Source organism: Oncorhynchus mykiss, chromosome 10, assembly GCF_057628025.1.
Source record: "Oncorhynchus mykiss isolate SJ-2025 chromosome 10, ASM5762802v1, whole genome shotgun sequence".
Lineage (NCBI taxonomy): Eukaryota > Metazoa > Chordata > Actinopteri > Salmoniformes > Salmonidae > Oncorhynchus > Oncorhynchus mykiss.
The window spans coordinates 70339715-70365000 of record NC_143031.1 but is presented as its reverse complement, the minus strand read 5'-3'; the positions used below and the strand labels follow the sequence as shown (position 1 = coordinate 70365000).

At 43.7% G+C, this 25286-nt stretch overlaps 1 protein-coding gene across 1 annotated transcript in view; it reads right to left on the bottom strand.

Moving 5' to 3' along the window:
• zgc:154142 (CUB and Tryp_SPc domain-containing protein) overlaps positions 1 to 18382 on the bottom strand; it is a 41961-nt gene extending 23579 nt beyond the window's left edge. Inside the window, 8 exon segments of the mRNA XM_090187702.1 lie at positions 1581 to 1802; positions 3316 to 3498; positions 4340 to 4466; positions 5971 to 6068; positions 6316 to 6456; positions 8025 to 8118; positions 12946 to 13076; positions 18133 to 18382. Of these exon segments, the coding sequence (XP_090043828.1) occupies positions 1581 to 1802; positions 3316 to 3498; positions 4340 to 4466; positions 5971 to 6068; positions 6316 to 6456; positions 8025 to 8118; positions 12946 to 13076; positions 18133 to 18283 (1147 nt within the window). The 5' untranslated portion in view covers positions 18284 to 18382.
• Positions 18383 to 25286: the final 6904 nt, after the last annotated feature.

Sequence of the window (25286 nt, the reverse complement as noted above, 5' to 3'; positions counted from 1 at the left end):
ACTCCTCCGCTTTCAACATCTACTACTCCCTACGCTACCTCAGTAACTATAGATTTTTTAAATGAAGGAGATCAGAGTTCTGAAATGACACAGCACCAACTGAAGCACGTACAATGGCAGCCTGGTGTTTTGCTCCTGTACTTGTTAGGTTTAATGTGTGCAGTCAGGGGCCAACCATGCCCTCCTGCTGAGCCCTGCTCCCCCTGGCAGGGGGTTGCGCCTGTTCTGACAGTTAGAGCTCCGACAGAGACCTCTGGTGAGGAAGGAACTGACCGTTACTCACACACACACACACACACACACACACCACCCCCCCCCCCCCCCACACACACACACGCACACACACGCACACGCACGTGCACATAAACACACACACACACACACACACGGAAGGGGAGCGAAATATCTGTCATCCTAAATGTTTTGACATCAGCTTGAATACCACACTGAATAGGGTGTAGGGAGAAGTTGCACCTAGATGTGAATCGTGGGTCAGTTAAAACATTTCCTCCCTAATGCTTAAGGTTAGGATTGGGGGAGGTAAAGCTGATCCTAGATCTGTACCTCGGGGAAACTTCACCCCAGAGCACTAAATAGTGTTCTTTGGATGGTGTTAGGTTCTAAAATGCTGAGTTTACGACTTCAGCGTCTTCCAGGTCTTCTTTAACGCAGAAACAAAGCTGTTTCCTTTCTTTCTGCCCCCCACTCTCAACTTAACACACACACACACACACACACACACACACACACACACACACACACACACACACACACACACACACACACACACACCCCCCCCGCAGGTGTAATTGTCTCCACTCTACCTCTGCTACAGAGTGTTGTGCCAGAGATAAAACTATCAGACTCCAGCTTTCTGATGTGAATAACAAGGAGGTCACATTTACAGTTCCCTAGCCTCGCTCCTTCTCTGGGGAGAGATCCTAATCAACAGCTTTACTGCCCTGAGGACAGGAGACAGGCACTGGCACACTCAGCATACTAGCCTAGCTTGGTGCTTGGCGCTCTGTCCAGGAGTCAAAGTCCCCCCCCCCCTTTTCATTTCAAGCAACGGGGCACATTCTGCTCAGCATATGCTTATCTGCTGTCTCTTGCTACTTGATTTGTTTGTTGTGTGTATGTGTGTGTGTGTGTGTGTGTCCCTCAGTTGACAAACAGCTTGTTTGGGAAATACGAGGGGGAGTGGGTCCATAGGCTATCGCCTGGCCCCCACTGCCGCCATTTGGGGGTTTGGCATAGTTTGGATGGGCAGGCACATCTTACTAACAAGAAACTAGAGGCTGGTAGCCATTTTGGCGTTTGGCTACAGATACTGTAGGTGGGTATTGTGGGTGGCTTGTCTTATCAATGGACTAATGGCTGTCAGAGAATACACTGGGTGCCATTTTGGGGCTTTCATAGAGACCGACGAGCAATTTGGACGGTCCATCAGAGTTTACCAAACAACAACAACAAACAACTAAAAGTGTCTGTCCTCTATGACACCATTTGGAGCCATTTTTGGATCTCCATAATAACACATTAACAGGGGATCCAGGTTGGGTGGACAGGCTGTAACTTACCAAGCGCCTGGAGGCTGTCAGAAACTACAAGCTTGTCTTCGCCACACTGGCCCGCCTCTCCCGTGACGGACATGTCTGTGACGTGCAGTTTGACCAGGAAGCCTTCCGGAGCTGTGATGTTCCAGGAGCAGTGAAGATTCCCGGGATACGCATCTGGGAATCCCATAGAATGGATCTCCCCTTTACGGCCAAACAGCGTTCCGACACCACCGCAGCCTGAGTCTGTAGCAGAGAGCATGAAGCTTGGGTTAGTGATGAATGAACAAAGCTTAGGGCTATGGGAGACTCCCTCGAGCACGCACACACACAAAAACGACACACCCACCCTATTGTTTTGGCTGCATTCATTCTTATTTAAAGGACAACTCCACCCAAAAATATGTTTTGGGTATTTGTTTAATTAGTCTATTGTTGACATAGTCCCAAAATGTTTTGCTTGTCATCAATCAAGTTTTCAAGATATGTAACTTTCAAAATACAGAAATCATCCCCGTATGATGCATTTTGCATCATATGATGCTGCGTTTTGCTTCATATGATGGGATGGTTTCTGTACTTTGAAAGTTACATATCTTGAAAACTTGATAGCTGACAAGCAAAACGTTTTGGCACTATGTCAACAATAGACTAATGAAACAATCACCAAAAGATAGTTTGGGGGTGGAATTGTCCTTTAAGCTGCCTGTCAGCCTCTTATCATTATGTCTATGTTAGGAGAAAGGCAGCGATAACCATTATGCCAGCATATCACACTGGTGATAATTTACCAACAAACACTGCTCATCAATCAGCTGGTTTCTACTGATCTTCACAACATAGCCAACAATCTACATCTGTTCAGCTGCGTCCCAAATGGCACCCTATTCACTATATACAGTAGTGCACTACTTTTGATAGGGCTCTGGTCAAAAGTAGTGCACTATATAGGGAATAGGTTGTCATTTGGGATGCACAGTTAGAGTATGGAAGTTGCTAGAGGCAAAGTTATGCCTGCTATGTATGCCTGCTCTGTGTAATGTGGACATAGTTTAGCAATTTATCTCGCTGAGGAAATCAATCCTTCTATATCATTTAAATGAATGAAAAACTAGAAAAAGAGGCGAGTTTTGACAAAAATGTTCTGGTGAGGAAGGTTTAACAACATCGATAGTGTTGCTGCTGCAAGCCACTGAATTCTAATCAATTATACCACGGAGAGAGCTCACATATTTCAACTGGAGTCAAGAGGAGGAGGAAGGAGGGCTACCTGCAGAAAGTCAATACGGCTGTAACTGTGGCATATCAAGTACTCGGTCTATATGAAAATCACAATTAGAAATGCAGGCTAATTCCTAGAAGGGGCATATAACCTCTGAACGCGGCAATCTGACTGGTCCACTCATAGATATAGAACTTATATATTGTCTATGGGTACACTCATAGATATAGAACTTATATATTGTCTATGGGTACACTCATAGATATAGAACTGATATATTATCTATGGGTACACTCATAGATATAGAACTGATATATTATCTATGGGTACACTCATAGATATAGAACTGATATATTGTCTATAGGTACACTCATAGATATAGAACTGATATATTGTCTATGGGTACACTCATAGATATAGAACTGATATATTATCTATGGGTACACTCATAGATATAGAACTGATATATTGTCTATGGGTACACTCATAGATATAGAATTCTATGCTATTCTATGGTTTTCCCCGTAGTGTACTCACCGGTTATAGCTAGTGTTGTGGGCATCATGGTGGTAGGTTTGACCGTGGTCGGGATGAGGCCGGTCTTGGTGAATGTGGCACTGAAACCCTTGGAGGTGAGAGTGGCATCGCTTTTGAAACGCACCACCATCGTGTTGCCACTGGAATCCAGGCGTCCTGGATTCTTACTACCACAGAATCGACCTGTGAGAAAACAACATTTCACTGTTCAGAAACCCCTGAAGAGTTCGATTAGGCCACTAATCAAACTACACAGTTAGTTATAATAACCCAAACTCCAATTTGTGGTACACGGATGTAAAACCTGGGCAGGCCTTATGCACCACTTGAATTGACCAAACAGTGACACCAATTATTAATGGATTAATTCACACAAGTATTATACAGGTCTCCGCATACATAGTAAGCTCAATAACAACTATAAATACAGCTATTTTGCATAATTTCTGTTTGTAGAGATTACATTTACATGCCAGTCTAATTTGGGAACCTCTCTCTATTTTTCCATCTTCCTACCCAAAACCTTTAATGGACATCATATCTTATTCATGCAGCCTGAAGTGAATTTGAGTGTTGCCGTGCGCATAGTTGATTTCACTCCCCACAGCCTGTTTCAACTGCCAAGTGCTCCTGTTGCATGTCGATTAAGATACAATACCTCCTAAAACTAGTTCATTAGTAAAGTTGCTCAAATTGTGAGACTTAAGAATATATTGATTGTGGGTTTGGAGGATTGAAGAGGTTGCACTCGTTGTCACAGTCTCTCTGTTCTCATCATTGAAAATCCATGAACAAAAGTAGCCTATTTTAGAAAATGAATATTTGAGTGTACCCATATTATGAGGGTAGGGTATAATTAGGGTATTTTGACATATTATGAGACTAGTGAATAAGTACATTTTGAGTGTTGGCCTACACATATTGTGCAACAGGTGTGTAGGCCTAAGTATGTCTGTACTATAAGTATCTATACTAGTCCAACTGCTGTATACCAGAGTTAGCATAACACAGAGTGATGTCTTACCCAACATGGCGGAGCCGGTTTTGTGGCCATCGTAGACATCTACGTAATCTCTACAGGCTTCAGGGACCAGGTCGAAGGAGGAGAACGTCAGTCTGATCTTCTCTCCCTCTGGTACAGTGATCCTCCACTGTGGACCACATGCACATACTATTTCATTTCACCACACATTTCGTACACAAACATATCCATTTAGGTTTTACCACAAACATCCATTTTAAACACAAACAAATCCATTTAGTTTGACCACAAACATCCATTTTATACACAAATATATGCAGTTTGTTTGACCACGAGCATTCATTTCATACACAAACACATCCCTTTAATTTGAACACAAACATCCATTATATTTCCATTACTTCATCAAACATTCAATCAATTACAAATATTAAATCAATGATCAAAGATCAACGATTCAATCAATGTCAAGATAAATCCATTATATAACCACATGCACCAACATGAGTCTGATATTCCTTCTAGTAGATTCTGGTGGGGGCGGGGTTTTTGGCACACAATTGAACGTATTCATATTCCAAGGCAGGGGCTTTCTAAGTAAGGCACAACCTTAAGAAAAACATTACGGATAGAAGTGACATCTCTAGAATAGACTCAGTCACTCGTCAGCAGGAAACGGGCAAGGGTGTCCTTTCTCTACATTTCATTTCTATCTACATTGCTTTATGCATAATTTCTCCTCAATGTTCCCATCCATCTCTTTCTCTCTCTTTCTGCCTGGAGGGTGCCCAGGTTGCAGACGGCTGCATGCGCTGCATATTGACACGAGTCATGAATAAAAATCATCCAATATCTCCTGGGCTGTGACGGTTTGGACAGGAGCCCATCCGCCTCAACATCCAAGCCAAGGAGGAGACAGAAAGCAACATGAGCAAGCCAGATAATACACAGCCAAACAACAGGAAAAAGCATGAGTCCCAATTGGCAACCTTTCCCCTACATAGTGCACTACTTTTAACCAGAGCCCTATGGGACCTGTAGTGCACTATAAAGGGCTATAGGGTGCCATTTGTGACGCAGCCCAATGATCTAATGATCCAAACCAAGCAAAAGCTGACGTCAAAGCGCTCAGCCGTGCTCCGAGCCAAACACGGCGCGAGTTGCTCCCCGATCTCGATCCACTATCCAGAACATCAAGCATGGTCAACAGCCCCCTGTGTTCAGATGGTGCCTAGTGACCATGGATTTACTAAAGGGGCACCTCATTTGTAAACACCCCAAAATATAGGAGTCCGTTTCCCCACTGATTGTTATTGATGTAGCTTAGCTCCATACAGCACACGACATGACGGACCATGTTATTATTATTCACTTCCTCAGACAGAGAGAAAGGCCCTATTGATTGTAAAGTACCTCACAGAAAGACTGGGGCCATATAAACAACGTGTTGTGGATAATACACCACTTGGTAGAAAGATGCTGCCATGTGTATGGCAGATTGTGTGTGGTACCATGGATGGCATGTCCTTGTGGAAGCCGCTAGTAGTGTGAGTGTGTGTGTGTGTGTGTGTGTGTGTGTGTGTGTGTGTGTGTGTGTGTGTGTGTGTGTGTGTGTGTGTGTGTGTGTGTGTGTGTGTGTGTGTGTGTGTGTGTGTGTGTGTGTGTGTGCGTACCTGGTAGAGAGCCCCGTTCTCATAGTTCTGTGCTGGGAACCCAGGGGTCAGTAGATCACCGCGGTCACCTTGGAGAGCGCCACCAGCCCCGGCTATTTCTGGAAGCAGGGAGTGTGGAGATGGAGAGGACTTCAGCTGAACAGACACCTCAAGGATACCTACCATCCATCCATCGCTTTCTCTCTGTCTCTCTCTCTGTCCTCTTTCTCTGTTACTCCTTCTATGTCTCCTTGCCCCCTGTGTCTCGCTCGCTCTCTCTCTCTCTCTCTCTCTCTCTCTCTCTCTCTCCTGAAAAGTTCTGAATGTTCATAACTATGATCACTGTTGATAATGGTGTTATTGTACCTAAAGTACTCTCTGGTGTCACAGCTTGGTACTTCGCTTTGAATCCCTTGTCTGTATTTCTGTCATTGGTGTCAAAGAACAACAACATAGAGTTTCCTAATGACACTATCGGTCCGGGTTTGGAGCGCCCACACAACCTCCCTGCAGAGCCAAACAGAACAGAAGAGAAAGAAGAAAACAATATGTGGATTACTGTACATATAGAACCTTTTATGTCAAATCAATAGCTACTGGCCATACGTCTAGACCTACATGTGCAGTCCAGTATATCTATATACCATTGATATTTTCAATACATTCCAATAAATGCATGTATGCATTTTTTGTTGCTATGTTACAGAAACAGTCGAGTAATGTCAAACATCAATGTGACATTCCGCAGTGCAGAGTTGACCTCCCTCTGAAAGTCTGTAATCTTGTTAGGGGCTGTAACTTAAAGTGGAGTAGTGAAGAGGCAGGCCAGCCAGGCTTATAGGCTGTGTCCGCCGTGGACGCTCTAATTTGAGTTTGACATCAAAGCTCAATCCCTTTATAGCCGTGGAGTGTGGATGGTCCTGTGGGGCTGTGTGTTGAGGGTCTGGGGAATAGGGGACACTGTGTGTGTGAGAGGGAAAGAGAGAGAGAGAGAGAGCGTGAGTGTGTGAGTGTGTGAGGTGTGTCGTGCTGCAGCCAAGGGGCAGAGGAAGTGAAGAGCCAGAGGAGGTGTTGCAACAACGCTGCAGGGTTAGTTATGTATGTATGTGCGTGTGTGTGTCTGCATCCATGTGTTAATGTGGCACGGTGGAAAGTGTAACACAGCTGAGAATGATGGCGTGGCCTCACATTTACATCCACCAATCTCTAACTATACAGTATAGAAAGTATAGAAAAGTACAGGAAAAAAGCGTGTCCTAACCACAAGGTTTAAACATCAACGCTTTTGCACAGTCACCTTAATAGTTCCACCTCACACTTCACATAGCTTCCCTTTGCTGTGCCAGACATCCCAGCGTGTCAGCTAAGAGGTGAGAATGGACAGTTGGAGAGAGAGAGAGAGAGAGAGAGAGAGAGAAAGAGAGAGAGAGACAGAGAGAGAGAGAGAGACAGAGAGAGAGAGATTCTCTGGCTGGGTGTCTAATTCTCCCATCCTGTCAGAAACAGTCTGAAGAGCACACACCATCACCTACAGGCATAATAGAATATGATATGCGGAGTAAATTAAATATTAAAATGTAATATGTTTGCTCAAGTAAATGAGCTTGTAATAAAATGGGAAATGGGAAAAGCTAGTGTTAGTGGGGAGAACATGGTGGTTAGAGTTGTATAAAGTCAAGGAGAAAAGATCTGAGGATAGATCAAACAACTGAATATGAATGTACGATGTGCTGGAGACTGTATGATACTTGTTTTCTACAGGCTCAAAGGACAGAAATGGAATTACATTCCTTTGAATTAAATTCCTTTGTGCCCCACCATACCTGAAGACATGCCAAGGATGGATCCCCTACCCTACACCTGTACCCCACCTCTCAAAACCCTGTGTGGATCAATATCTGATCTGTATAGCGAGCTATTTGAGAACACACTACCCCCCACTCCAACACACAAACCTTACCATATGTCTCACCCTCAGGTTTCAGTAATAAATGTTGGCCTACCAAACCCTTTGCCTGGATGTATTGGCCTTAATCCACTTAATTAGTCTGGCTCCAGTGTCTCCAGTGTCTTACCGATGACTCCCAGGTTGTCCTGTATTGTAAAGTAGTCTGCTGTGCACAGGTCTGTTGCCTCCAGGGAGAAGTGTTCAAACCACAAATGGATCACCTGGAGTAGAGGAAAACAAACAGGCAGGTTTTTATTATTCACTGTCTTAGAGACTAGAGCAGTAGACATACTGCTACTTAATAGGAGGCTTGACTGTGTGTGTGTGTGTGTGTGTGTGTGTGTGTGCATATGCGTGTGTGTGCGAGTGAGCGCGCGCGCGCGAGAGAGAGAGAGAGAGAGAGAGAGAGAGAGAGAGAGACAGGAGAGAGAGAGAGAGAGAGACGGAGGGAGAGAGAGGGAGAGGGAGATTAAAATCGAGACGACAGGGAAAAAGAGAGGAACAGATAGGGAGAGAGAGACAGGAGAGAGAGAGAGAGAGAGAGACAGGAGAGAGAGAGAGAGAGAGAGAGAGAGAGAGAAAGAAAGGGGGAGAGAGAGGCAGTCTCAGTCTGGCTTGCTTGGCAAAGTGAAAATGTTTTTTTGTTTTCCTGTCTCTTCTCCTTCTCCGGATGTCGTAGCTTGAGAGAATGAAAGAGACGGCAGAGCAGCCATCTGTCACGGTGTGGAGCTGTGTTTACCCATGGCTCAGAGCTACATCTGATCTAAGGGCTTTCTGTTCTGTTCGCCTTGCCTACCTACCGTACTGTTATACCCTGGTGTCTGTCTATGGTTGTTTCCTAAATGACACACTATTCCCTATTTAGAACTATGGGCTCTGGTCAAAAGTAGTGCACTGCATAAGGAATAGGGTTCCATTTGAGATGCAGACCTATGGCTACGCCTGACATCCTTCCAGCTCAGAGACTCATATCAAAAGCACTATTCCAATGAAAGATCATTGAAATGATGATCTGTTCTGGTGGTGACGGTGATCGAAGGCGTCTTTTAAAGCATTGTTCCGCTGCAGGTTTTGTTCTATATAAGTCAACCAAGCATTCTGGTTTAGAGTTGGTTTTTAAAGTGCAATATTTTTCAAAGTTAGTGATGTGGTTAATTTGATGTTTTTAGTCGTTATCTTAATGGTTTCTGCACCTGCCAAACATTCTCTCTAGCCGCTGTGCATTAATAAAAGATAAGGGGATCCCTTTGATGAATATTTATCAGGCAGACACAGAATCTCCTTTAAGGACAATAGACCCTGTTCCTTACAATATGACTGGGTTCCCATTTTCCAATTTCCAAAATGGCCGCCTGTCCTTGTGTTCTCTTCTGCTCTGTATGTGCACTGATGGGTGAAAGGACAGGTCATGGAAAGGTGTCTGGCGTGTTACTTCCACCCATCAGCTCCTGTCAGATCAGTGGTCGTCATGGAAATGACATGAGGCTTTTTTAGATTATCTCTTGAAAGTTTAGAATTCTTAAAAATGCATCCCTTCTTCCTTTATCTCTTCCATGAGGTAGTCAATGATCCAACCAGTGACTACTTCAATAAAGAAAGAAAGAAAGAAAGAAAGAAAGAAAGAAAGAAAGAAAGAAAGAAAGAAAGAAAGAAAGAAAGAAAGAAAGAAAGAAAGAAAGAAAGACAGGAAGGAAGGAAGGGAGGCTAGTCAATGACATTTGAACAGAGCCTATGAGACTTAGTTGAGTTTTGACATGTATACTGAACAAAAATATAAATGCAACATGTTAATTGTTGGTCCCATGTTTCATGAGCTGAAATAAAAGATCCCAGAAAGGTTCCATACTCACAAAAAGCTTATTTCTCTCAAATTAGGTGTTGTTACTGAGCATTTCTTATTTGACAAGATGATCCATCCACCTGATCAGTGTGGAATATAAAGAAGTTGATTAATCAGCATGATCATTACACAGGTGCACCTTGTGCTGAGGACAAGAAAACGCCACTCTAAAATGTGCAGTTTTGTCACACAACACAATGCAATTGGCATGCTGACTGCAGGAATGTTCACCAGAGCTGTTGCTAGAGAATGTAATGTTAATTTCTCTGCTTTAGAACATTTAGCAGTACATCCAATCTGACTCACAACTGCAGACCACATGTAACCACGTCATCCCAGTACCTCTACAAATCAGCCGGGCTAGACAATCTGGACCCTCTCTTTCTAAAATGATCTGCCAAAATTGTTGCAACCCCTATCACTAGCCTGTTCAACCTGTCTTTTGTATCATCTGAGATTCCCATAGATTGGAAATCTGCCGCGGTCATCCCCCTCTTCAAAGGGGGAGACACTCTTGACCCAAACTGCTACAGACCTATATCTATTATACCCTGCCTTTATGAGGTCTTTGAAAGCCAAGTTAACAAACAGATCACCGACCATTTCGAATCTCACCGTACCTTCTCCTCTATGCAATCTGGTTTCAGAGCTGGTCATGGGTGCACCTCAGCCACGCTCAAGGTCCTAAACAATATCATAACCGCCATCGATAAGAGACATTACTGTGCAGCCGTATTCATCGACCTGGCTAAGGCACAACATTCTTATTGGCAGACTCAACAGCCTTGGTTTCTCAAATGATTGCCTCGCTTGGTTCACCAACTACTTCTCCGATAGAGTTCAGTATGTCAAATCGGAGGGCCTGTTGTCCGGACCTCTGGCAGTCTCTATGGGGGTGCCACAGGGTTCAATTCTCGGGCCGACTCTCTTCTCTGTATACATCAATGATGTCGCTCTCGCTGCTGGTGATTCTTTGATAAACCTCTACGCAGACGACACCATTCTGTATACCTCTGGCCCTTTGTTAGAAACTGTGTTAACGAACCTCCAGATGAGCTTCAATGCCATACAACTCTCCTTCCGTGGCCTCCAACTGCCCTTAAACGCAAGTAAAACTAAATGCATGCTCTTCAACAGATCGCTGCCCGCACCTGCCCACCCGTCCAGCATCACTACTCTGGATGGTTCTAACTTAGAATATGTGGACAACTACAAATACCTAGGTGTCTGGTTAGACTGTAAACTCTCCTTCCAGACTCACATTAAACATCTCCAATCCAAAATTAAATCTATAATCGGCTTCCTTTTTCGCAACAAAGCATCCTTCACTCATGCTGCCAAACATACCCTCGTAAAACTGACCATCCTACCGATCCTCGACTTCGGCAATGTCATTTACAAAATAGCCTCCAACACTCTACTCAACAAATTGGATGCAGTCTATCACAGTGCCATCCATTTTGTCACCAAAGCCCCATGTACTACCCACCACTGTGACCTGTATGCTCTCGTTGGCTGGCCCTCGCTTCATACTCGTCGCCAAACCCACTGGCTCCAGGTCATCTATGAGTCTCTGCTAGGTAAAGCCCCGCCTTATCTCAGCTCACTGGTCACCATGGCAGCACCCACCCGTAGCACGCACTCCAGCAGGTATATCTCACTGGTCACCCCCAAAGCCAATTCTTCCTTTGGCTGCAACTCCTTCCAGTTCTCTGCTGCCAATGAGTGGAACGAACTGCACAAATCTCTGAAGCTGGAGACTCTTACCTCCCTCACTAGCTTTAAGCACCAGCTGTCAGAGCAGCTCACAGATCACTGCACCTGTACATAGCTTATCTGTAAATAGCCCATCCAATCTACCTCATCCCCATACTGTATTTATTTATTTATCTTGCTCCTTTGCACCCCAGTATCTCAACTTGCACATTCATCCTCTGCACATCCTACCATTCCAGTGTTTAATTGCTATATTGTAATTACTTTGCCACTATGGCCTATTTACATGCTGTATATATATTTTCCTGTATTATTGACTGTATGTTTGTTTATTCCATGTGTAACTATGCTTGTTGTATGTGTCAAACTTCTTTGCTTTATCTTGGCCAGGTCGCAATTGCAAATGAGAACTTGTTCTCAACTAGCCTACCTGGTTAAATAAAGGTTAAATAAATAAATAAAATAAACCTTCCCATCCGGCTTCTTCACCTGCGGGATCGTCTTAGACCAGCCACCCGGACAGCTGATGAAACTGTGGGTTTGCACAACCGAATCCTTCCTGCAATAACTGTCAGATAGCATCTCAGGGAAGCTCATCTGAGTGTTCGTCGTCCTCACCAGGGTCTTGACCTTACTGCCGTTTGGCGTCGTACCCAACTTCAGTGGGCAAATGCTCACCTTCAATGGCCACTGGCACGCTGGAGTAGTGTGCTCTTAACAGACGAATCCCGGGTTTCATCTGTACCGGGCAGATGGAAGACAACATATATAGCGTTGTGTGAATGAGCATGGTGGTGGTGGAGTTATGGTATGGGCAGGCATGAGCTTCAGACAACCAACACAATTTAATTTTATCAATGGAAATTTGAATGCACAGAGATACCGTGATGAGATCCTGAGGCACATTATCATGCCATTCATCTGCCGACATTACCTCACGTTTCAGCATGATAATGCATAGCTACATGTCGCAAAAATCTGTACACAATTCCTGGAAGCTGAAAATGTCCCAGTTCTTCCATGACCTGCATACTCACCAGACATGTCACCCATTGAGCATGTTTGGAATGCTCTGGATCAATATGTACGACAGCATGTTCCATTTCCCGCCAAAATCCAGCAACTTCGCACAGTCATTGAAGAGGAGTGGGACAACATCCCACAGACCACAATCAACAGACTGATCAACTCAATGTGAAGGAGATGTGTCGCGCTGCATGAGGCAAATGGTGGTTACACCAGATACTGACTGGTTTTCTGATCCACACCCCAACCTTTTTTAAAGTGTGGAATCCATAGATTAGGGCCTAATGAATTTAATTGACTGAGATCCTTATATGAACTGTAACTCAGTAAAATCATAGAAATGGTTGAATATTGCATTTGTATTTTTGTTCAGTGTATTTGTTTGAAGGAAAGAGCACAGTAAAAGGAAAAGAGGTTACTGTATAAAAATCTTAGTGTTTTGAATGTGTTGCATTGTGGTACTTACCATGCCTGGGTCCACCGTGATGTGCCAGCTGCAGCTCATGCCGTTGTCGTAGCTACTGGGGTGATTCATGCTGGTGAACTCCCCCGACGGGCCCTTGAGTGCCTGAGGACCCCCGCATCCTGAATTGACCTCTTGTCCCACACACACGCACGCACGCACACACACACACACACACACACACACACACACACACACACACACACACACACACACTTGATTACATGAACATTCAGTTGATGTGTCAGCTGCAGGGGAACAGCTTTGGGTAATGTTGGCAGAATAATTTGTTTTGATTAGAACCCTTGTTATTGGGCTGTTATGTATAACATGGAAGAGTAACACAATGTCATTATGGAACATCCTGCTGGGACAGACTGTTTGATGATATAGTGGCACTACTTACGTTAATAAGAGTATTCGAATTAAAGATTGCTTCACCAGTCCCATTTAACAAAAGCAATTGGTAATTGGTAATTCATTGGTACCCTCATACAATGGTGTGGCCAATGACAACATGGTCAGCAACCATCCTATACAACCAATACAGTACACGTTTTTTAAATATAATTTGCACACATATACACTGTGTGTATAAAATATTAAGAACACCTTGCTAATATTGAGTTGTACCCCTTCTTTTTGTCCTCAGAACAGCCTCAATTCACCTGTATCACCTGTATCACCGCCTGGTACGGCAACTGCTCCGCCCTCAACCGTAAGGCTCTCCAGAGGGTGGTGAGGTCTGCACAACGCATCACCGGGGTCAAACTACCTGCCCTCCAGGACACCTACACCACCCGATGTCACAGGAAGGCCATAAAGATCATCAAGGACATCAACCACCCGAGCCACTGCCTGTTCACCCCGCTATCATCCAGAAGGCGAGGTCAGTACAGGTGCATCAAAGCTGGGACCGAGAGACTGAAAAACAGCTTCTATCTCAAGGCCATCAGACTGTTAAACAGCCACCACTAACATTGAGTGGCTGCTGCCAACACACTGACACTGACTCAACTCCAGCCACTTTAATAATGGGAATTGATGGGAAATGATGTAAATATATCACTAGCCACTTTAAACAATGCTACCTTATATAATGTTACTTACCCTACATTATTCATCTCATATGCATACGTATATACTGTACTCTATATCATAGACTGTATCCTTATGTAATACATGTATCACTAGCCACTTTAAACTATGCCACTTTGTTTACATACTCATCTCATTTGTACATACTGTACTCGATACCATCTACTGTATCTTGCCTATGCTGCTCTGTACCATCACTCATTCATATATCCTTATGTACATATTCTTTATCCCCTTACACTGTGTACAAGACAGTAGTTTTGGAATTGTTAGTTAGATTACTTGTTGGTTATTACTGCATTGTCGGAACTAGAAGCACAAGCATTTCGCTACACTCGCATTAACATCTGCTAACCATGTGTATGTGACAAATAAAATTTGATTTGATTTGATTTGATGAATTCTTCGGGGCATGGACTCTACAAGGTGTCAAAATCGTTCCACAGGGATGCTGGTCCATGTTGACTGGATGTTGGCTGGATGTTCTTTGGGTGGTGGACTATTCTTGATACACACGGGAAACTGTTGAGCGTGAAAATCCCAGCAGCGTTGCAGTTCTTGACACACTCAAACCAGTGTGCCTGGCACCTACTACCATACCCTGTTCAAAGGCACTTAAATATTTTGTCTTGCCCATTCACCCTCTGAATGGCACACATACAAAATTAATGTCTCAAATGTCACAAGGCTTAAAAATGCTTCCCTTCATCCACACTGATTGAAGTGGATTTAACAAGTGACTATGATGGATCACAGCTTAATAAGGGATCATAGCTTTCACCTGGATTCACATGGTCAGTCTATGTCATGGAAAGAGCAGGTGTTCCTAATGTTTTGTACACACATATATCTATCCATATGTTGACTAGTAGTGTATCTACAGTGCATTCGTAAAGTATTCAGACCCCTCAACTTTTTCCACATTTTATTATGTTACAGCCTTATTTAAAAATGTATAAAATTGTTATTTTTCATAATCAATCTACACACAATTCCCCATAATGACAAAGCAAAAACAGGTTTTTAGATTAAAAAAACATTCACATTCACATAAGGATTCAGTGCTTTGCAAAGGCACCTTTGTTGAAGCAGTTTGGAACCACCAAGACTCTTCCTAGATCTGGCCGCCCGGAGAAGGGCTTTGGTCAGGGAGGTGTCCAAGAACCCGCTGGTCACTCTGACAGAGCTACAGAGTTCCTCTGTGGAGATGGGAGAAACTTCCTGAAGGACAACCATCTCTGCAGCACTCTGCCAATCAGACTTTCATGGTGGAGTGGCCAGACGGAAGCCACTCATCAGTAAAAGGCACATGACAGCCCGCTTGGAGTTTGCCAAAAGGCACCTAAAGACTCTCAGACCATGAGAAATAAGATTCTCTGATCTGATTAAACCAAGATTTAACTCTTTGGCCTGAATGCCAAGCGTCACGTCTGGAAGAAACTGGGCACCATCCCTACAGTGAAGCATGGTGGTGGCAGCATCATGCTGTGGGGATGTTTTTTAGCGGCAGGGACTGGGAGACTAGTTAGGATTGAGGGAAGGATGAACGGAGCAAAGTACAGAGAGATAGATCCTTGATGAAAACCTGCTCCAGAGCGCTCAGGACCTCAGACTGGGGTGAAGATTCACCTTCCAACAGGACAACGACCTGTATAACGACCTAAGTATACAGCCAAGACAACACAGGAGTGGTTTCAGGACATGTCTCTGAATGTCCTTGAGTGGCCCTGCCAGAGCCCAGACTTGAACCTGATCTAAAACCTGATCTAAAATGGAGAGACCTTAAAATAGCTATGCAGCGACACTCCCCATCCAAGCTAACAGAGCTTGCAGAGAAGAATGGGAGAAACTCCCCAAATACAGGTATGCCAAGCTTGTAGCATCATACCCAATAAGACTCAAGGCCATAATCGCTGCCAAAGGTGCTTCAACAAAGTACTGAGGAAGGGTCTGAATACTTATGTAAATGTGATATTTTCAGTTGTATATTTTTTTACAAATTTGCAAACATTTCTAAAAACCTGTTTTTGCTTTGTCATTATGGGGTATTGTGTTTAGATTGATGATAAATGTTTTTTAATCCATTTTAGAATAAGGCTGTAAGGTAACAAAATGTGGAAAAAGGTCAAGGGGTCTGAATACTTTTAATGCTCTGTATAATGTAGACAGAAGCTAGACAGTTTTTGGCCTTTCAATATGACCATCACTTCAAAGTGCAGACATTATTCCTGGGTTTATTGAATAAGGGATTTAAAGGACGAATAAAAGGAGAAAGTCTATAAAAGGGAGCGAGTGAGACAAAGAGAGAGAGAGAGAGAGAGAGAGAGAGAGAGAGAGAGAGAGAGAGAGAGAGAGAGAGTGAGAGAAATAGAGAGAAATAGAGTGAGAGTATTTGCATTGTACTAGACCAGTGTACTGTGTGAGTGCTGTCTCTGGAGTCAGCCGTGTCTCCTAAGACAGTCTCACTCATAGAAATGGATGGCAGCCATTATTCTTAGGTACGATATGACTGATTTGGCTACCCGAGCCAAGGTAGCGTGGGACAGTGTTAATAACATCATAGATTTTTATTTGATTTAAATGCTGTATTTTTTGGGAACCAGCACAGAACTGTAAAAAGGCACCAAGATATATTGCAGATAGGTGGACTATATTATATGATAAATAGATTGACACCTTGTCAGAAGCCAAAACAACACGCATGTTATCTCACATTTTAACTCAGATGATTTGATGGGCTGTTTTCTAACTATAGATGAAATAGAATGACTCATGAAAAAAAATGCAGACGTGACAAATTGAGGACGTATTTGTCATGCTTTCTATGGTGACAGAGTGACACTATATGAAAAATATGTCCAGCAATCCATAACAGTGCTTGGAACCGCGTCAGTGCATCAGTATCCAGTGGTGTGACCAATGAGAAGCCAATGTCCAAGGGGACCAATTAGACTTTCAGATATCCCTAAAGGTTCGCAGGAGGTTTGTCTATAGACGTTCCCTCAACGTTAGAGGGAACCTTTGCCTTTTGTTGTCGTTCTGTTCCTCCACAGCTGGGTCTCAGCTCGGACTGTCTGTCTGCCACACTGTGAGGCCAGTGGCAGGGGACGTCACTGTGACTCACATCACAAAGGTACCACAAAGACACAGAATCCCCTTAGAATATAACTCTCTGTCTCGCCCTGTACCCAGAATGGAGGCACATTCAATGCCAGAAGTATTCAATGCCATTATTACTGTAGCAACGAATGCCGTTGGTTTGTTATTGCGGTATACAATGACTCAGATCATTCTTCTATACTTATCATTTATTGCTGATATGAAAGTGTGGCTTAATTTAATCCTAAATAATAAAACATCTGTCAGAGACAGAGATACATTAAGAGCACAATGTACAGTGATGGAAATTTAAATAAAAATAGACAACAAAACATCACTTTTCATCTTCTTGTCAGCAAACTCACCACCAACCGACAGCCATTACCCACCCACTCCCCAGACGCTTAGCTAAGCCTGCTATTATGGTAAATGTATAATGGTCCATAAATCACACAGGTCCATAAATCACTGTTTCATAGTCCTGCTGAGAGGCATTGAACTTTCTGGTGTGAGTAGAGCTAAAAACCTTCATTTGATTGAAGTGTTTCAAGTTTTGTACTCACACACCTCCTTGACAGTGATGAAGTTTAGAGGGATAGTACAACTCCTATGTGTTTACAGTATTTACAGTAGTACTAATCATCTGGCCTACATGAATGTGTTTAAAGTATATAGCAGCTCACCACCAGGTAGCCTAGCAGTTAACAGAATTCGGTCAGTAACCTAATGGTTGCTGGTTCCAATCCCTGAGCCGAAAAGGTGAAAAAATCTGCATTTCAGTCCTTGTGTAAGGTTAACCTCCAACAACAACTTCTCCCCGGGCACCGATGACGTGCATATCGATTAAGGCAGCCCCCCGCTCCTCTCTGATTCAGAAGGGTTGGGTTAAATGCGGAAGACCCATTTCGGGTTTAATGCATTTAGTTGTGCAACTAACTAGGTATCCCCCTTTCCCTTCCCTCCATTTAAACATACAGGTAGTACACTACTCACCTTCATCAGTGGGGACGCTGTTCTTGTCAGTGAAGTAGATGACCACCAGTCCGATGCAGGCGCCAGTCAGAGCCACAAACAGTAGTATCAGGCTCTTCTCCAGGGTACTCAGACCCCTGGACGTGGGCCTCTTCTTTAGGTCTTCCTCCATGCTCTCTGTTCACAGTGGTGGAGCAAATGTGCTTTGCCTCTGGTGCACCTGCGTCTCACGGTCTGGTTCGACCTTTGCTAGACTGGCTGTACCTTGGACTCTCCTGAACCTGGACAAGGGACACGGAGCGTGTCTGTGCGGAGACTTTTTGACTGTTTAGGATTTTTGGACATGTTGTAAAACGTGTTTTTGTGTGCATAGGGTAAATTAGTTGATGTCATTTTGACTCTCAAATAAAACCATTAGGATACTGTACATAGCTTCAGTAGGGGCAATGGTAAAATGTTTTACCTCTCACCTATAACTTAGCCTGTTGTAGGCTACTACAGAACCGTTATACGCATTGTTGTACAGTATAGCCTATAGCAGGGGTGTTCAACTCCGACCCTATGAGGTACAGAGCCTGCTGCTTTTCTGTTCTACCTGATCATTAATTGTACCCACCTGGTGTCTCAGGTCTAAATCAGTCCCTGATTAGAGCACAACATTGAAAAAAAACACAGTGGAACTGGCTTTGAATTCCAGAGTTGAGTTTGGGGGGGACAATGGTAGATGACCTGTGTTTACGCGAGGCTTGTTTATATTATTAACTTTGTCCCTACACTCGACCCCGAATCTCATTTCAAAACATTTACTGTCTCAACCTCAGCTTTTATAAGAGGAGCGGGGCCCGTCACACAGTGCACTGCAATTATCGTCAAGCTTACTAATTGATTAATGTAGTACAGAGCACTTCTGGGCTATGGTTAAACTCTTTAATGTGGCTTAAGTGCCAAAGCACTTAGAATTAGCGCTGGATTTGATTAAAGTAAAAGGCATGATGGGGACTAGGCTCACAGGAAGCTGCTGTGTAGTCATCTATGTCCTATAGGAGTCCCACAGACGCTACCTGGCAATCAATTACAATTTGTTAAACTAATGGATAATGTGCTAGAAACAGGCTTGTAAATCCTGCCTGTTGTAATCAGGGGTCCCTTCCCAGGATGCATCTAAAATAGCACGTTATTCCCCAAATAGTGCAGTACGTTTGACTAGTGCTCTATGTGCCCTGGTCAAAAGTTGGGCACTTTGTAGGGAATTATGGGCCGTGGTCAAAAGTAGAGCACTATGTACGGAATAGGATGCAATTTCGGACACTTCGTTGCAAATTTCTAATGGCTCTCTGTACAGACAGACTGGCTCATGCTGGCTTGCTGTAATGCTGCCAGTGTGTTTGTAGCAGGGGAGAACGACTGCCCCCTCGGATTGATGCCATGGAAGTTCGAGGCCAACCGAGGTACTAAAGGCTTTGTTAGCAGAAAAACAGGATCCCCCATTATAGTGAATGGAAAAATGACAATCTTCATGGTAAATCTTTGAGTAAATAAAACAATTTAGAAGACAATCATGGTACCAACAATTGCTTCTAACACACCAGATGTATGTCCTTGAACCGATTATTTTAAAATCGCACACAGAAGAAGTTATAAGGATAATTAAGTTGCTAATGGCAGCCAGCAGTACTCCGGAAGCCTTCAGCTTCAGTTACTCAATGAGAGGGAGCAGCACTTCCTGGAGTAGCTCAAACTGCGCATGTTATGTCTTCATCAGACACCATTTAAACAGACTTCACTTGGCTTCAATGCGCTATTGAGTCTTCACATAGGAATTAATGGTGTCACGTGATCAGTGGCTTTGTCCATTCATATATACAGTCATTGGTTTGTAGAGAGGAGTTTCAAAGCGCTGAGATAAGCACTTCACTATGTACAGACTGATAATAGCACAAGCCAGAGAGATATTAGAGCAAGCAGAAGAGGGCCATTTACAACCAGTCATAAACACTAACAGAGATCAGCACAGATCAGAATGATTGTCAAGAAAATTGCGAAAATGGTCTCTGTGGAGAGATTAATTTCACCACACAAGCCATATTGTTAAATATTTATACAGCACAGAACAGTACAATGTATTATCAGATAATATTTTATTATCTAGGTGAAGTGTGAGTTACACTGTAGCGGTTATCTATCTGGCTCCCCAAGGTCTACTTTAGAGGGTTAGATGTTGTGAACCTGTGGTGCGTTGGTTCGTGTTACCATAGAAACCCTGGGCTTAGGATATGGGAAGTAGCACACTCACATACAACAGCACTGGGTTTGAAATGGCACCCTGTCCTTTATATGATACACTACTTTTGACCAGGGCCCTACTATGACTGTAACTTGGGACTCAACCTGTGTTCCAGTACTATACAGCACAGGAGTTTGGTGGCAACTTAATTGTTGAGGACGGGCACGTGGTAATGCCTGGAGCGGAATAGGTGGAAAGGTATCAACAACATCAAACACATGGTTTCCATGGGTTTGACGCATTTCCATTCGCTCCGTTCCAGCCATTATTATGAGCCGTCCTCCCCTCAGCAGCCTCCTCTGCTGTACAGGTGTGAGTTGATGTTTTTTACTGTGTGTTAAAGTGAGGCCATCTTGTTTGAATTGAATTACCAAGAAGGATGACGAAGGCTGAAGGATGATGAAGTATGAAGAAGGATGAAGGCTGAATCACTATTTCTCAACACGTGATTGTGTGAGAATCAACCCTCAGCCACGGGCAACGTCCGGTGAGACAGAACGCTCCTCCTCCTCCTCTGACCGACAGGTTTTTAATTGGACTTTTAATCAGAGTCGACTGCAGGAGAGTTGAGGAATCTTTATATCATCTGAGGGGGCGATAATGATAAGGGACAGTTTGGCAACTGCAATATTCACGCTCGCCATTCGTCATTACAAATTAGGCCGCTCAATAACGACCTACGTCTTCATTCACACGCTCCTAATTGCGGATTGGAGATTAAAAATAACTTTAGGAGAGATTTGCATACAATGTGGAAGCGATACCAGAGGTTTCTTCACAATAACTTTGGAGTCAGGGTTAATGAGTTTCATAGAGGAAGTGCTTAAATTTGGCTTAATCTCCATGGAGATTGAATGGTTGGAATTACCTCATCATATAAAGGCCTCTTGGATTCAGCCACAGTCTGATTAGACAGAGACACATTCACTATGGTAACCAGTCACTTTAAATACCTAATATATCTCTAGGAGATAAGCACCTAGGCCTATACATTCCCTCCAATTCTTCCCTTTGGGAAAGACAGGAACAAGTGGTGATATACTGTACTCCCACTGGGCACACACTGGTTGAATCAACCGTGTCATTTCAATGAAATTACGTTGAATCAACGTGGAATAGACGTTGAATTGACTTCTGGGCTGAAACAGAAACTTCTTATCTCTCCTTGGCAACACATTTAGGAGCATATCATTATTTAAGAGAACTAAATTAAATGATTTAAGATATTATACAGTCGATAATGATTTTATATAATGTCTTGCATTTTTTGTTGGTTGTGGGTCAATTCTAGTAGGTGGTTGAGATATTTTCTCAGTTGCTTTACATTTCAACTCAAGGGGGAGAAACCCCTTCACTTGGGGCTCCCGAGTGGCGCAGCTGTCTAAGGAACTGCATCTCAGTGCTAGAGGCGTCATTACAGACCCTGGTTCGATTCCAGGCTGTATCACAAAAGGCTGTGATTGGGAGTCCCATAGGGCGGTGCACAATTGGCCCAGCGTCGTCCGGGTTAGGGTTTGGTCAGGGTAGGCCGTCATTGTAAATAAGAATTTGTTCACAAATAAAATAAATACAACTGGACACCTGCCATGGAGGATGCTTCCAAACTAAGATATCTGTGAAGTGACATTAACAACTCTCAATGCAACTCTACCCTCCAAACTTGCTCACAACTAACTGCACACCACTCACCACAATGACATCCGTTCACAACAATACTAGTAAAGGTCCTACAACTACAGGTCAGTATATCAACCCTGCTGCTGCTGCAGGTCTTCAATATATCAGCTGCAAAACATTTTAGTGCATCAAGAATGGATTGGATTTATATAGCAGTTTTCCCAGTCGCTCAAATCGCTTTATTAGATGTGGTGTGTCAATGTGGGGGATATTTTTCTCAACCATGAGTGTCTCTGGGAGGGGGAGGGAGAGGGAGAAAAAGGGAGAGAGATAGAGTGTTGCTGCAGTGTGTGTGTGTGTGTGTGTGTGTGTGTGTGTGTGTGTGTGTGTGTGTGGAACCTCTGTCCACTGGGGGACCAATGATTTATAGAAACATCTGTCAGCCGTTATAAAGCAGTCTCTAGTGAAGACAGCCAAGGTGACCTTAGTGTGTGTATGTGTGTGTGTGTGTGTGTGTGTGTGTGTGTGTGTGTGTGTGTGTGTGTGTGTGTGTGTGTGTGTGTGTGTGTACCTGTGCTTGACTTTCAGCATGTGAAAGGTTACGTACGTGTGTTTGTGTGTGGAACGGCGGGGTGGTTAATAACAAGCCACTATAAAATGCTCAGGTCTGCAGTGTGTAGTGTTACATAGTGATGGAGTATGCTGGATTGGAGGAGGGAGAGGAAGATAGAAACAAGTATGTGTTCCCCTATGAACAAGAGCACATAGGGGAACACACACACACGCATAAACGCGTGCACACACACACACACACACACAGAAGCGCACACACACACCTCAATCCTTCCAAACACCTTTTCCCACAACGCTTCCCAACAATGCGAAGTAATGTAGGCCATATAGTCCACAGGGGCCTGAGCAGCAGACGACATCGGAGGAAGTTCCTTACTGTAGCGCTGCCGGTGATTCAAGACAACAGTGAGTAAACAAAACAACTGGAGCAGTACTGGGGAGGCGCTATAAGAGCTGTTCTGGGGTCAGGGAGAGAAACAAAAAGGACTGAAGCAGTACTGGGAAGGCACTATAAGAGCTGTTCAGAGGTCAGGGATAAAGAGATGCTTCAGGGGAGAGGCAGGGGCTTTAGCTGCCCTGCTGTTGCTGACTGATATGGCGCTTTTATGATAGAGAGAAAGTGAGAGAGAGATAAAGAGGGGGAGAAAAAGAAAGAGAGAGAAAGAGGGAGAGAAAGAGAGTGAGAGATATAGTGCTTTTATATGACATCATCATAGAGGGAGAACATAAAGCTTGACATGAGTCATTACATCACCCAGTGCTCCAGAATCAACCCCAGTGGTTCATCTATGGAGAATAGCTAAGCATCGCTAAGATCACCAGACCCTTACTCATAATCACATACGTACCAATCTCAAAATACAATCAGTAAACAGCAATTAAGACAGAAACTGATCCCCATGATAAGATGGAGTCTGAGTGAGTCTGATGTGCGTCTAAAGATCCGACAGGGAATTATTTGTGATTTGTATTGGTAATTGTAATGGCTTGTGCTCAAGCTGCGTCTAGGCTACACGAGGCCTTCTACGGATTTTCTGTGTAGCTGAGATGAGTCTCTCTGTGTGTGTGTGTGTGTGTGTGTGTGTGTGTGTGTGTGTGTGTGTGTGTGTGTGTGTGTGTGTGTGTGTGTGTGTGTGTGTGTGTGTGTGTGTGTGTGTGTGTGTGTGTGTGTGTGTGTGTCTGTGTGTGTGTGTGTGTGTGTTTGTGTGTGTGTGTGTGTGTGTGTAGCTAACTGGGTCATAGCAGGAGGTTTAACACAGTTTAACTATTTTTCTGAAGTGGACATTTTATCTGGAGGGCTAGAGGGAGTCTTGATATAGACTCTAACTAACACGCAGTCGAAGCACCACGCCGAAACCTGATATTCAGTGAAGCTCAAAGAACGGTTATGTAGTGGTGACTGTAGAGGAATTTCCATAGAGAGGGGAAAAATGCCCCGTGAGAATATAACAGAATCGTATGAGACGACACAACAGTGACATTCAGAGAAATTCACTCACCAAGATAGAATGTAGACTCCACTAATCTTTTCCAACGCTAGAGCATAATTTGATTTCTTAAAGCGCACTGACACATTAATGTTAGATGATGATAGACTGGCCAACTGTTGATGAACACGGGCTCTCAGTTTAATTAAGTTTCTGGGCCCCGCACAATTGATTTTCATCTAAATCAATGATCATCTGCAAGTCAAATAGCCTATATCTATTTTTAAGGCAGGGATTTCATTTTCCAAACCCTATGATTTATAACTCTAAAATAAAACTCAGTTTCAATTCCACTCCCTAGATTTCTTATCCTGCCAGAGAGGAGAACAGCAGCACTCATTGTACAACATTACAAAACAACCTTTCCATTTCAAACAGGTGCATTCAAAACAGCCCCACCCCCAACCGTCTGAGGGGGAGTTCTACCTGGAACCAAAAGACTGCGGTCATGACCAGATTGGATTCTGGGTAGTGATATTAGACAGGACATACAGTGCAGAGTGTGATTTTAATATTGAATAATACAGGCTGCAAGTTACTATGGCAGAGTGAGAGGTATTTTTTATCACTTTGTTGAGATCCCCTACCTCCCATGTCTGTTTCTCTCTGTCTCAGTCTCTCTCATCTCTGTATCTTACAGTCTTTTCATCACAATGAATCTCCTCTTGTGTTTAACATCCACCGCCTATGGCCACTTTCAAATGGGAACCAGTCGCAGGGACACGGGGGGCGAAGGGGACATTAAATATTGAAACACCAGCTAATTAAGGCCGGGGTGAGGGAGTCAGCATTAAGGCTGGTGAGCCGACTGCTGCTGGTCGTGATCTATGGACAGAGAGAGAGAGCGCGAAGAGACAGAGAGAGAGAGAGAGATGGGGGAACATTGAAGGAAGATGGGAGGGAGAGGATCAGGGGATGTTGTAGCTCTACACATGTAGAAAAAGTGTCAGTACAAATCCAATACATCTCTCAAAGGTAGCGGCACAACAAAATAGGTTGGTGATGCACTTCACTGTGGCAGCCCCTTTAATCAGCAACTGAGATGACTGTCTGGTTGTGAGTGTGTGGGGGATGTGATTCTCGTCTTAACACCTTGAATACCAGGGGGATGGACTTTTGTGTGTGTGTGTGTGTGTGTGTTCTTTTGGCAGGGAACAGAATAGCCCAGGACACCTAACCTAACAGCCCACTGTGACGAGTGCAGTGATGAGTGG